The following is a 14,369-nucleotide window of genomic DNA, read 5'->3' as shown; positions in this document are numbered from 1 at the left end:
AGTGAAGAACAGCCCCCTCCATCTGACTTTTTACGACATACTGTGGAACTGATTGACCTCACTGAAATATTTTCCCTGAGAAGTGTTGAAGTTTTTATAAGTGAATTAGTGACACATCATATTTCAAATCATTTATTTCACAATTTCACATCTTGTCCACCTCAAATTTTCTTTTATAACCCTACAGATTTACTTTTCAGGGGGATCACCCTCTATTTGCTGTTCACACACTTTGATACAATTTCCATTTTTTGAAAGGTTGATTTTAGCTTTTTTTGCCAACGGATTGGTGAAGCTACCACTAGTTAGGGAAAGAGAGAAGTACAAGTGATAAGATATTTTACTTTACTTCAAAGGCCTGCGATGCATATTTCATTCCATGTACTGAAATGAATGAATTTTTTTCTGTTCCTCAATAATTCTAACCATTTCCCAAATGGTCAGAGACTTTATATGAACAGTGGTTTCCAGGTAGTTGCACAATGGTAATTTCTGTGTTTAAAGAATTGCTGCAATGCATTGTGGGATTGTCATAGAAACTATACTCTCTATGTTTCATTGTTGGAAGACTGTTTGGGCAATTATATTCCTTTTATTGATAGGAAAGAAGAGAGAGACAGGAAGCATTGGGATGAGAGATTGAAGGATGAAATACAGCGAATGTCAAGGGTCAGACTCAAGGACTGCAGCCTCTGCACATGGGGCACACGCTCTAACCTCCGAGTTAAACTAAAGCCCCTCATTGTTGGATTTTTGAGAGCATTATATTTGTCACATACAGATGCACAAGGGACCCCTCTGAAACTCAAGTAAATTGCCTTATAAACTAATTTTGCACAGATGCTGATTTCAATGCCATCAATCTGCACGAATAAAATATTACTTGTTTTCCTGAGCACTGTGCTGTAGTATCTTATGACCTTGGTGTACATTTTATTTTAAGTATAAAAAATTCACAGCTGAAAGTTTCATCTTTACCCCTCATGTGCATTAAACAGCATTCTGAGTGGCAGAGATGAGCAACATGACATCCAGTGGTGCTGCCCTGCTGGCAACCAAGCTCTAGTTATGCGTTAGTTGATGTGTTTTTATGGTTGTCCTGTGTTATGCTTGTTTTATTGTAAAAAGCACAGAGCTGTGTGTTTCCTCTGCACTTTTTCCCAAGTCAAATTTCCCCCTCGGGAAATAAAGTTGATCAAATCTAACCTAATCTAAAACCAAAAATGGACACTTTTTTCACAGAGAAGAAAGAACTTTAATTAAATATAGTGAAAGTCAAAAAGTTATTTTACACTTCAGTTTAAAACAAAGTAAAAAAAAATCCACATTATCATCTTTACAGTAGTTTCCTGTGTACTCTCCACCTGCTCACTGACTCTGCTCATAATGTGAGAAAGAATGACGAACACAACTGTTGGCCTGAGCGCAGACAAGCCATGATATCTGCAGCTGTCGAAAGACGAGTGCTTCTGATCAAACTTCATTTAATCAAACCTTCATGTACTCCATCCTGTACAGGTATTTATATATGCACTATGAAAAAAAAAACATCGCACATACTCAGACACACACTTTCAAGCTGTCTCACAATTAGACACTAACAGAAGAGTGGTCTCCAGACCCAGTTTGGGATCAAATAAATAGGTGGCTCATTTTGAAATGAAAGAAAAGTGAGGAAAATAGAAAAAGAAGGGCAAACATAAAAAAAAAGTATTAACAGCACAATCAGAACAAAGTGAGAGGGAGGACAGGAACCCTGACTGGAGCAGAAAAAAAAGTGGCTGCAGAAGGATCAAGAAAGAGGAAAGACTTTGATATCTTTCAGACTTCATTTTCCACCTTTAAATCCATTAAATGGAAGACTAAAGCAAATAATCATAACACATTTGTGAACACTACACATACACAATGCAGCAACATTAAGTAAACTTGTACATAAATTATACAAAAAAACACGGGGCACTTTGAAAAACATTCTCCTACTTCTTTTACATTTTTCAAATGAGGAAATAATGAAACACTGTGGCTGTTTTTAGTTTGATAGAAATTAGAAAGGAGGAAGTTTGGCTTTTAAAAAACAGATGAGTTGAGACAAAAACAAAAAGAGATTTTGTGACACATTCAAATCAGTGGACATTTGAGAAAAAAAATGAGGAATCAATCTGAACAGCCTTAAGGATCAAATTTTTAAAAATATCCCTAATGATACATCCCAGTTTTATTAATAACTGCTTTTACTGACAGACTTTCTGAATCAGCTGCTGATGCTTACAAACGTATAAACTTATAACCTGAAGGACGTTTTTTCCATATCTATGGAGCACTAACTAACATCAAGGCAGCTGGAGGAAAAAGGAAGGATCTAAAAGATTGCTGATAATAAACTATATTAGCACTTCACAGTAGTTACAATTTACTTTCAGATTATTTCTGTGTCATTGAACTGTACATATCATTGCATTCTTACACACTTTTTGACTGTGCTAGACAAGAAAATAACAAAGAAACTGTGGCATAAGACTGTTTAAGAATCTCAATCAGGGGAGTTGGCAGAATAAAACTTCATAATTATGAATTAAGACGGTTGAAAAACACAAAGAAAACGTGGCACAGATGAAGGAGCTGTGGATTTTACAGCGAACCAACAGCTGCTTTCCTCTTTCTTTTAAGACTGGCTTGTTGTCCTGCACTGCAAAGACAAGATTTGGAGACTCATAAAACAAGTGCAGACTGGGGAAGAGAACTTTTAGATACAGTTACACTGTAACAAAATAACTTAACTCAAGGGCAGTTTATATAAATGACCTGACACTCTTTGCAGCCCTGCTTTTAAGACACACAGTCCCAGGGATGTTGAGAAATAAAATATCAGTGCCAAATGCCTTTTAAATATATGACTTCCTGCTTTTTTCTACCCGCCAAAGGGAAGATAGGGGTTACTGGACAAAATGGATAGATCCCTTAATGTTGCTTATTCACGCTTGTGGTAACAGGGCTGATGGACAGACTCTGTGGCAGAGTTTTCAAATCGTCAACAGTCAGGCTGCTGTTGGCATCCAGCAGTCCCACTTATCTCTGGTGATTGAGCTGCACCTAAATTAGCATTGCAGTTTGTCTAATTTATTCCTTGAATCTTGAATGGTGCAAAGGTTTCTTTTTTGTTTTAACTTTTTTTTTTTTTTTTTTTTACCTCTGCACCTGCTGTTGGCAATGAGTTGGCTTATAAAATAGTTTTCTCTGTCAAGTAAGTGTGGCACATTGGTGTGGCGGTGCAGAATTATTTGAAGCAAGCTCAAAGCAAATACTGGGATTTCCAGAAGGTTAAAAGCGCAGCATCATTCAGTGTCTTAATCTTTTCTGACGATCGATAAGATGCAGAGGAAGATGAAAGTTTGCGCTAAAAGAGTGATGATGTCGTGGATAAGAGAAGGTGAACCGTGTGTCTGGTTTGGCTTGTCCGTGATGGCTCCTTTTCATCCCGAATGGATCTTGCAGCTTCCTCATCATCAGCGTGTTTCTTCCTAATCCTCAGTTATTCTTCACATTATATTCCTTCATTCACAATCAAACTTCATGAATACCCCCCCCCCCCCCCCATGTGAGATACATTTAAAAGATGATTATCACACATTTACTGTTGTGCCAAATAAACAAAAACATATCAGCAATCACCGATGATCTGAGTCTCTCCAAAATAAATACCTTCCATGTGTCTGAGGAGAGTCATAATGTAGGCGTGGCAGTTCTTCTATAAAAGCATCAAGGTGTACAAAGTCTAAACAACTTATTTATTTGCAAATAGTCTGTTTTTTTTTTCTTTGTTTTAAAAGTCAGTTTTCTTGCAGTTGTTCTTGTGTTAGAAAGAGCCTGAGTTGGGTTTGTTTCTTCAGATCGGGACAGCTTCTTCCATCCCCGACCGGAGTCTGACTCGCACCAAAATCCTCCACCAAACACACACACACACACACACACACACACACACACACACGCACACACGCACACACACACACACACACACACACACACACACTCACACACTCACACACTCACACCTTTACATGGGTGGGACGATCATTCCAGGGATGGCTGTTGGGTAGAACAAAAAAAGGGAGGGAGAGAAAAGGGGGGAGAGTTTTTTGTTTATTACACGGCCAAATATGTTCATTGTCATAAAAGATTCCTCGTAAACACATCAATATGTTTTCCCATCTGTGCAGCTGTGTGACTGCAGCGACATTTCAAACATCAATAGATCAATAAATCTGCAAGTTTGAGCAGAAAAAACGTCATCGAGGCTGGCTCAGTGATGCTTCTCCTACAAACACACACACACACACACACACACACACACACACACACACACACACACACACACACACACACACACACACACACACACACACACACACACGCTTGCACAAACACATCAAATTCCTGGGAACAGTTGGAGTATTTTACAGTATGTTTGTGTGTTTGTGTGTGTGTGTGTGTGTATGTGTGTGTGAGAGAGAGTGTGTGACAGATTGAATCATGGCATGCATTGGTGTCTGGTGTTGTATTAAACCCAAGGGAAGGGTGTCAACATGTAAGAGACAGGCACAGCCCAAAGTGACACAGACATTCACACACACTTGCAAAAACAGACCCAAATAAGATTAATTATTTTAGGGAAAACTTTAAAGAGAAAATAATTCTCTGTAACTACAGTTTGATAAAACTCCACAAAATGTGTTGTTTATAACAAGCCCCCATGCCTTTTTTGTCTTAAGTACTCTATTTCTCTCTCTCTCTCACAAATACACATGTATACACACACATAAAAGTACACACACACACACACACACACACACACACACACACACACACACACACACACACACACACACACACAGGTAGGAATACTGCCTGTATAAACTGTCACAAGTGCTGAAAAGCTGTCACTGAAGATCATTCCCCAGTAAGCTACCAATATGTGATCACAGTGTGTGTGTGTGTGTAAAGCTAAAAGTGGAGTGTGTTTATTTCAGCTGTGCTTTGAAACTCGGCTTTGCGTTCCCACACCCCCGCATATGCTCTCACTTCACACACACATACACATACACACACACACACACGCAAACACACAGTTCCAGTGATGTTGAGAAAGAAATTCTCCGTGCCAAATGCCTTTTTTCCTGGTCTTTATAAATATCTGACTTCCTGCCTTTTTCTCCCAGCCAATAGGAAGATAGAGAAGGGTTACTAGGCAACAAAATTGATAGATCTCTGCTATGGGATGAGATGTGGATGGAAAAGATCAGGAGGGAGACGATAAAGAGTTGATAACGAGACAGAAGAAAGACGGAAAAATGAAAGCATGACATATGACATGAAACATCTTCAAAAAACAGAAAAGTGTGTTAAAAGATGAAAACATGACTGACAATAATTGCTCAATTGATGTTAGATTATAGTGACTTTTACTAAAGTTTCACATGCAAACAGTCAACAGAATTAAAGGAGAGGAAAGTTGAGGAACATACTTCAGGTGAAGGCCAGGCCTTGTAGAGAGCTGGCTGTTGAGTACTTGCTAGAGTCCACAAATGTTTGATCTGACCGAGAGAGGCAGAGACATAGGCAGGAGAGGGAGAGAGAGGTAGAGACAATGACAAAAGAAGGGTCAAGGGCAAGGAATCAAAGGAGGGAGGGTTAGAAGTCAAAAGGAGAGAAAAGAGAGAGGGCAGAGAGAATGAATAAAAATGTTAATCTGAAAGGTAAAGCTGTATAAAAAGCAGAGCTCACCATTAACTCAAAAGGCTGACAATCATATTTTTTTATAATCTGTGAAAGTTATTCTGGTTGATGATGTCAAGATGGGTGACAGACTTTGCAAAATGCAAGACCTTCAAAAAGTTAAAACTGTATCCACAGGTATTACAGAAAAAAAACATTGACATTAAAATACTGTTTTTTGTTTGAGTGAGGAATTATTGATTTGTATTTGTATCTTCATAGCAGAAAAAAATGCCTGATGATTAAAGAACAGCAAACAACTGGAATTCATGCCCAGATTTATGGTTTGATGTAGAATTGTATATTAAAGTTGAATTACATTGCAGTTTTCACACTTAAGCCTTGCTCACACCTGCACAAAACTCCTGAAAACACGTGAATAATTTGGGACGAGCTGTATGTGTGAACACAAACAGCTGACATTTTCACTGTAACTTATCTGGAGTTACTACTGCCACCCTCGTAGTATTTTTTTCCGCATTAAGTCTAAGTGAACTCATGTGAAAATGTAGCAGGATAAAATCGTGTGTAAGAGGAGAAATCAACTCGAGCGGGTGAGAGGGGGTGGTGACGTTAATTCCCTGCTTCTGTAAACTGTAGTAAGATTTCATCCAAAGGAAAACTGTTTTGGAATTCACAGTTCAATTCAAATATAAATTGGAATAAAATACATCTATTACTGTATTATTGAATAAAATATATCTATTATTATTTGATCAGACGCTGAGAGAGGAGCGACAAAAGAAGAAGTATCAACCAACAGTAACAGTGTAAAATTCACCAGAGCTCATCCTCTGACTGACTTTCCTCATGGTAAATTACCTTGGAGCCCATTGCCGTTGGCGCTGGTACAGGAGGGTGGAGGGGAGGAGGAGGGCCTGACCACTGGAGCAAAGGCTGATTTCTGCTTAACGGCCGCTGACACCATGTTGGCCGGAGAGAAGGAGAAGACTCCAGAGGAGGAGGAGCAGTTGGAGGGGAGGGAGGTGGAGGAGGCCATTGTGGGACTGGATGGGACAACTGGGTGGATGGGAATTACAGGAGTCGAGAGAGAGAGAGAGAGAGAGAGAGAGAGAGAGAGAGAGAGAGGAGAGAGGTGGGTTGGATTGGGAATTATTAACATCATGTCAGACAAAGAAGGAATGTAACATGTTTTAAAAAGGTTGTGTTAATGAAGTGTGAAATAAGCTTTTAATATGTCACAGTAAATGCTAGTTTAACCTTTTCTATATGGATCTATAGACACCGCTCTCTGTGTATTTTAGTGTTCTTCAGTTTGAGACTGATCTCATGGTTTGGTCCATGATTATGCTTCCCATCATTCCCCAGTGAAAGTGGAGTCCCTCAGGGGTCGATACCAGGACCACATTTCTTTTCCCTCTACATGCTCCCACTTGGCCACATTATAAAAAAACTAAATATTCAGTTTCACTGCTACGCTGAGTGCACTCGACTGTGCCCAAAAGATTGATGTCAGCTAATCTTCTCAAATTAAACCATAACAAAACTGAGATTCTAATCATTAGTCCTGATAGGTTGCACCCTGATAACCAGTTCTCCCTTAGTCCACTATCTCTTAATGTGAAGCAATATGTCAGAAGCCTGGGTGTGACCTTTGAGTAATCGTAACTAGTTAGACATTTTCAGTAACAAGTAACAGGTAGAAATCAGAAATTAATCAGTAATCTCCAAACTGTGAAAATCAGCAGCAAGAGTCTTAAAAGCTAGGAAAAGAGAACATATCTCAGTTATTTTAGAATTGATATGAAGGTTTTACTTCTTTCTTTTAAAGCACTTCATGGTCTTGCCCCTGAGAATATATCTGAACTGCTGCTCCCTTACTGTACCTTACAAACCAATACGCACTTGGTTTTGATAAGTGCTTAATAAGTTAAATTGATTATTATCTGTGTTATTTTAATCCTGGAAAGGGGGACATTTTGATGTCATAATGGGTAAGACTGGGTAAGACTGGGAAATGATTTTCAAAGTTTAGTGGGAGAGACTCAGCCCTATTTAATACTGCACCTTTGTGATTATGTTACAATGTTACAATGTTACGATTCACTTAGCAGGTGCTTATATCCAAAGCGACGTACATCAGAGAGTAAGTACAACACTAATCCATTCATACACTGCCACTGAAGCAGCGGGAGCAATGTGGGGTTAAGTGTCTTGCCCAAGGACACATCAGACATGTTGCTCAGCTGGGGATCAAACCCTCAACCTTTTGGCTGAGAGGCGATGACTCTACCAACTGAACCACAGCTGCCCACAGATTATTTCAAACAAGAAGCTTAGTTTATGATTGAGTCAAGCTCTATAGGAGGAGAATAAGGAATAAGGAATAAGAACAAATTCATTTCCAGCCATCATCACAGATGATCGTCAAACAAAAAAAACATCATCTCTCTGGATCCCTCTTTCTTCCTTGCTTTTTGCTAAATGGAAGGCAATTAACCAGCAAAGAGGAAAAAGGTGTGGCTGTCAGATGAAAAGCCACAAGGGAAGGAGGGAGGAGATGGAGAGAGGACAATATGGAGCTGTGAGTTGGTGATTGGTTTTGAACACAGAGAGACAGATAGCCCCATGGGGGGATCTCCACTCTGCAGATCTAAGACCTCCATTTTCAATCCACAGACATTAGTACGCACAGTATGTATACATGTAGGATTTGCATGCATGCAGTGTTGAACAACTGTAATCAAACCGTTAGCTTTCTAACTGTATTTTTAGTAGCTTAATGGCAGCATAGTTTCTACACAAATGTACACTCACTGGCATAAGGCGAGTTGGCTGCAGAGCCATTGAGGAAAGTGGGCGAGCCTCCCAGGTTGGTCATTCCGGTGTTGTTGGCGTAGCCATTCATGGTGCTGGTGACTGAGGTGTAACCGGTCTGTTGAGGTGTGGAGCTGGGCACGTAACCGTGAGGAGACACACTACTGCTGCTGCGCACAAAACCTGCAGGAAGTGCGATGGAAGGAGAGAAAGAGGAGGATGTGATGATTACCCAGTTGTTCATAGTGATTTGAGCTTTATGGTGTGTAGATTGATAGGTTGAAATGAATGTGAAAAGGTCAGGAATTTCTCTACATTTCTTGTGAACCTTGACAGCAATTATATGTTCACAGTTTAACAAAAGAGCAGTAGAGGCATTTATGGTTCATTTATAGTTCATATCTATACATTTCCATTTTATATGGGTTCACTTCTACAGACATTTTGGAATAATCCCAATTTCTGAAAGTAGTCTGAGAGAAGTATGTAAGCATGTACACCTGTTAACTCCATAAACTTATCTCCATTTTATGTAACAAGAACTCATAAAGGCTGCACTAATGATGACTTACACTATGTCACAACCATGGATAACAGCAACCTGCTTCATACATATACATACGTTGCAACAAACGAAAAAAAAAAAGGGACAAAGATAGCAAAACCCTCTTCAAGAAAACAATAATGCCATTCTCTGGTGATGTATGTGAGACATACTAAAATGAATAAACGCTTCAATATGACAATGATAAAGACTCTCACCCTGATTAGCCTGTGTGGGTTCGGAGACATTGACAGACAGCTGTCCGGTAAAGGAATTGACTCCCATCATTCCGCCGTGGGTTGAGCCTGAGAGCTGGGTATGCCCACGTGGAACGCTGTAGAGCGCTTCTGCGATGTCCGCCGCACGCTTTAGAATGATCTCCTACAGGGACACAAAGAGTGACGCCATAAATGTAACAAAATAACACTTTGACTCCATACTGATGTTTGTATGTTTGTATATGTGTGTTTTCTTACTTGGTTATTATGGGGCAAACCGTAGAGGGCTTCTACCAGATCAGCTGCTCTTTTCAAAATAACCTCCTGAGAGCGTGAGAGAGAAATAAAGAAGGTAGAATGTGGCTCAGTTACACAGTAAACACAAGTCTTGTAGCATTTTTTTGACACATCTCTTCAAAGCGATCACAAGTCTGAACAAAATCAAACCTCACCCGAAAGCTTTAAGATGCATTTATAGATGCACATTTATACACATAAAAGGTATTTAAAAAAAAAAAAAAGACATGTCTCTCCCCCTCCCTACACATACTATCACAAACATCGACTTCACCCTCTTTTCATGATAAACAAATTGCTCTTCATTCCTTTTAAAGGCAGATTATCTGCTGTCAAGTCAAGTGCTTTTATGCATATTTTTTTGTCTGTAGATAATGACACCTTCAAGTGACAGGTATTTAAAATGTAGTAAATCTCAAGCGCTCCGTAGGCTCTTCTGCTCAGCATGACATTTGAAATCAGTGAGTGAGTGACAGTCAGGGACAGGCGATACTGCAAAGGGCAAAGTCCAGCCATATTGATTTTATTATCATTTTTATGATTTAACATTCTCCAAACACCACATACAGTAGACTCATAAAAGACTGGATTCACCTCAAGGCCCACTTGTTTTTATTCTCATTCTCTTCCCCCTGTGATGGAAGCTGCTATTATCAATTAAAGCTGACTTTGATTTTTAGATGTCCTCCTCCTCCTCCTCTTTCTTCTTCAATTTGCACCTTTTTCTCAACCCAGTAATTCGCCCCACATTTCCTCCACACAGGGAATTATCCTCTCTATTTTCCCCACCCACAAAACCCTCAACAATTCTCTCTTTTTCTCTTTCTCTTTATTGTTTCTCCCCCCCTTTCTCATCCACCAACACTCTTCCTCTCTCAACTCCCGCCCTGGGGTCTAAGGTGTCTTGTTTAACAGTTAATGTGTTGTCGTTTCCACAGCGTGAGGCCGCCCGGTGACAGAGAGAAAATTACTCTGTGCTTCACAGCATTAACCTGCACTGTGTGACACTCGCACATACACGCAATTACAGTATAGTTGGCTTTCGAGTGTGTGCTCCTATGAGTTTGTGCTTTCTGTAACATAGTGCCTCTATATCTGTGTGCGTGTGTCTGTGTGTGTGCGTGTGTGCGTGTGCGTGTGTGTGTGTGTGTGTGTGTGTGTGTATGGTGTGTACATGTGAGAGAAAGAGAGAGAGAGGATATGAGAGGTCACAGTGCCAGTCAGCAGTTTTAGTGTGCCTGTCCATGGTGCTAAATTCAATCTTTTGCACATTATTATGGCCAGGCCGGCTCTCTGTTAACCTCTCATTATTAAACTGGAGAGCTGAGCAGCACACGCTCACACACACACACACACACACACACACACACACACACACACACACACACACACACACACACACACACACACACACACACACACACACACACACACACACACACACACAGAGAAACCTGATCCTGAGTATTCGAGCAGTTCCAGTAAGGCTTTGGCTGATAAACGGGAAAGGAAGATGATCCTCTAGTAACATCATCATTATCAGCTCTGCAAGCTTCTGCATCGCTCACATCCTCTGACTGCTGCCATCGATGCACTCTGAATACTTTGCCTGTTAATGTCTTTTCATATTTAGACACACAGAGACTCATATCACTTAATTAATCTCTCCCCGGGTTTGTCTGCAAATATGGTATTGCTCGTCAGATTACCTCCTACTTCTAACTGCTTTGTGTTGATATGGCGTCAGTTATGCGCATACACTAATCAAAAAGTCTGATGATGACCTGAATGTCCTGAATGAGATCATCATGCCATGCACGGAAATTAAAATTCATCTACTGTAGTGTGAAAATGTGAGTTGTTTCATTGCGTTTTGGGAACTAAGTTTATCTGTCCAGTTTCAGTTTAAACTGTTGAGTTATTTAAATGAGAAGACAAATGTTTTGCTGATCAAATGTGTTGCATACCATAAGGCCCAGGTAATTAAATCCAAAAACAAGCCATGTAATTATAATCTCGTCAGCATTCGGAGACTACAGCCCCTTTAAAGACACAATAGCAGCGTAAAAAAAAATGCTTTGCTGACTTTGCTTTTATAGAACTGAACCAAACGACACTGTGTGATTTGAGATGGCAGGCTGAGTCATGTGCTCATAAACAAAACCCAAAGAAATGCACTCTGTCATTTTCACACTCACAGACGTTGATGTGGCTATGCTGCAACATTTACAGTCTGTAATGTGCATGTCCGGACATTTGTTTCAGCCACAGAGGAAAGTGACAAAGTGAGCTCAGCCTCATCTCCAATGACTTGATGTTTTGGTGGCTTTTATCTTCCTTCTTTGGAACATCGCCGATGACTGAAGTTTCTTTAGAAAGTGAGTGGACTTTTTTCTGTTGGCAAATTTGGTCCAGTTCTAACTTAATGATCTGGGGGAGTTTTGACAGTTGTGATGTGATTGACCCTCTCCTTAATGTTTCTCTCCATCAACTTCTTCATACAGTAGGTAATCAATTTTGACAGTAGAGTGACAGAAAACATTTTTGTTATATTTCAGATTGCTGTCTGTTTCTCTGATTGCTATAATTGTTACTAAAAGGCATGATTCAGAAGCTTTAATCTCTTACCTTGATTCATGTTATTTACTTTGCTTAGCTGTCGTATTTAAAGATTACAGCTGACGTGCTTGTCCGTCCATTCAATCTAAAAATATCAAGACAGGAGCACTTGATGGAGTTTATCATACTCGACATCAAGACCTTTTGAATGACTGCGATCTATTCTCGCTGTTTCAGGTGAATATGCTGACAAACTGACAGACTGAGAGGCAGGAGATGGTTGAGAGAACACACGGATCTGCTTGCAGAGAGGAACAATCACAGGAGGTGTCTCTGTGCTTTCACTGTGTGAGTTATGACCAGCCTTAATGTGATAACCATACATCACACGCACACACTCAAGTACAAACACACGCAGGTTGTATGCATTAGGACCAGGAAATGCTGAGCTGAGGATTTGAGAGGTCAGATGTGTGTGTGTGTGTGTGTGTGTGTCTGATGTGCATGACACACACATGACTTATTCCTCCCTAATGCTGTTACATTAGCTGCTTGACCCGCCTCTAATGTCCCATTAAGGATGCCATACATGCAGGGTCACACCTTGCACACAGATGATGTCATACTTTACTTGTAGGCTCAGAGGGATTTGGGGTACTATCTCAAACACACATACAAGTATTGACATGCACACACACACACACGCTCTGTAGAACATCTTCTCCGACTAATATGATGTGAGATAGTGTCATTAGGGTGTGCAGTTTCAGATTTCAACTCTTTCAGAGGGAGAGTTTCATAGTTTCCTGTCTGCGTGTTCCTGCATCACCAGGATTACTCATGGTGGTGATGCTGATGACATGACCTCAGTGTGATTTATGACATCATCAAAATGAGCCACAGATAGATGTCAGCTGAGTGAGTCACCAGAGGAAGTTACCCGTCTAACACGGATGACAAACACTGGTTAACTTTTCCGATTTGAACGACCAACAATGAGAAACAGGCAACTCTGAACTGAATCTTAGATGTTGAAATTGATACACACTTGGTTTTTTTTAATTCTGAGAAAAATTATAAAATAAAGTATAACGAAGTAACTTACATTGTTACATGTACTGTTGTGTTTCTCTGTTTTAGTAATCACAAGTCTAGTCTCCTTTTTTTTATTTCCAAAAATCTGCAATACAATCGCAATTTTTCATCACTTCGACAAAGTAATTCTCCAAGCTAGTGTTGATAAACAATTGCAGAAGAAGATGTGGCAAAGAAATACAGAATCAAACAAGCTGCAGTCAACTTGGAAAACTGTGAAAACACGATAAAAAAGTGGCAATAATGTTATTTTCGTATATTAATTTTGGAAATGTTGAAGTCTCTTCTTTGCTCCAGACAAATCTGATGTCTCTGTGAGTGACGGGTTAGTCCTCATAGTGCACTGCTCTGTAATTTGCCAACCTCAGCCAGTGGCAAACTGTTTCTTGTGATTCCTCTCTGAAACTAAAATGTTTTAACTGAAGTAGTTTGATGGGCAAGTTGAAAATTCACATTACACAGGTGAATAGAAACATGTATACAGGTGAACTTGTCATGCAACAGTGTCACATGTGCTTCACCTTTTCTTTTATTAGATTTATGAAAATAACTCAAAACTTGAGAGGACGCTTGTTGTCTTTTAGAGCTGCATTTGTTTTTACCCTTTTTTTCTTCTGCAGTGAGGATGAACAAGCCAGTAGAGGTCATTGATTTCTTAGTCCATTTAAAGAGTAATTTCTGCTCCTTACTCTTACTCTTACTCTACTTAGGTACTGGCTGTTTGCCCACTCAAATGATTACAAGCAGATCCGAATCTAGTCCTTGACAATTACACTTTAGTTTGTTGAAGAATAAATAATAATTAATTTCAAGGTTCTTACACACAACACACAATGAATATTTGTTGCAGAATTGTTATAACTTGTGGTTCTATGCCACAAGGTGAAGTTCCCTCATAGATCTGAATAGTAAAACATACAGCATGATTACAGGCTGTGCATATGTGTCTCTGTATATTTAATGTATGTGCACATATGGATGGATGCTGAAGGAATCATGTTGAAATAAACTGGCAGCTGAACCCTATAGTATGTGTGTGTGTGTATGTGTGTGTGTGTGTGTGTGTGTGTGTGTGTGTGTGTGTGTGTGTGTGTGTGTGTGTGTGT

General features: G+C 39.7%; 1 protein-coding gene across 2 annotated transcripts in view; it reads right to left on the bottom strand.

The window, feature by feature from the left end:
* Positions 1–3,877: 3,877 nt before the first annotated feature.
* Positions 3,878–14,369, bottom strand: part of LOC132988121 (transcription factor COE1-A-like) — an 82,417-nt gene continuing 71,925 nt past the window's right edge. Inside the window, exons 12-17 of one of the 2 annotated variants that reach the window (XM_061055274.1) lie at positions 9,571–9,636; positions 9,313–9,475; positions 8,551–8,733; positions 6,595–6,792; positions 5,523–5,591; positions 3,878–4,086 (exon numbers count right to left, since the gene is read on the bottom strand). In XM_061055274.1, coding sequence (XP_060911257.1) covers positions 5,524–5,591; positions 6,595–6,792; positions 8,551–8,733; positions 9,313–9,475; positions 9,571–9,636 — 678 coding nt within the window. In that variant the 3' untranslated portion in view covers positions 3,878–4,086; position 5,523. The remainder of the gene's footprint in view (positions 4,087–5,522; positions 5,592–6,594; positions 6,793–8,550; positions 8,734–9,312; positions 9,476–9,570; positions 9,637–14,369) is intronic. The other variant, XM_061055275.1, reaches the window with a different exon arrangement.

This window comes from Labrus mixtus, chromosome 14, assembly GCF_963584025.1.
Source record: "Labrus mixtus chromosome 14, fLabMix1.1, whole genome shotgun sequence".
Classification (NCBI taxonomy): domain Eukaryota; kingdom Metazoa; phylum Chordata; class Actinopteri; order Labriformes; family Labridae; genus Labrus; species Labrus mixtus.
The sequence above is the reverse complement of the archived record's forward strand: the minus strand, read 5'-3'. Positions and strand labels throughout refer to the sequence as shown.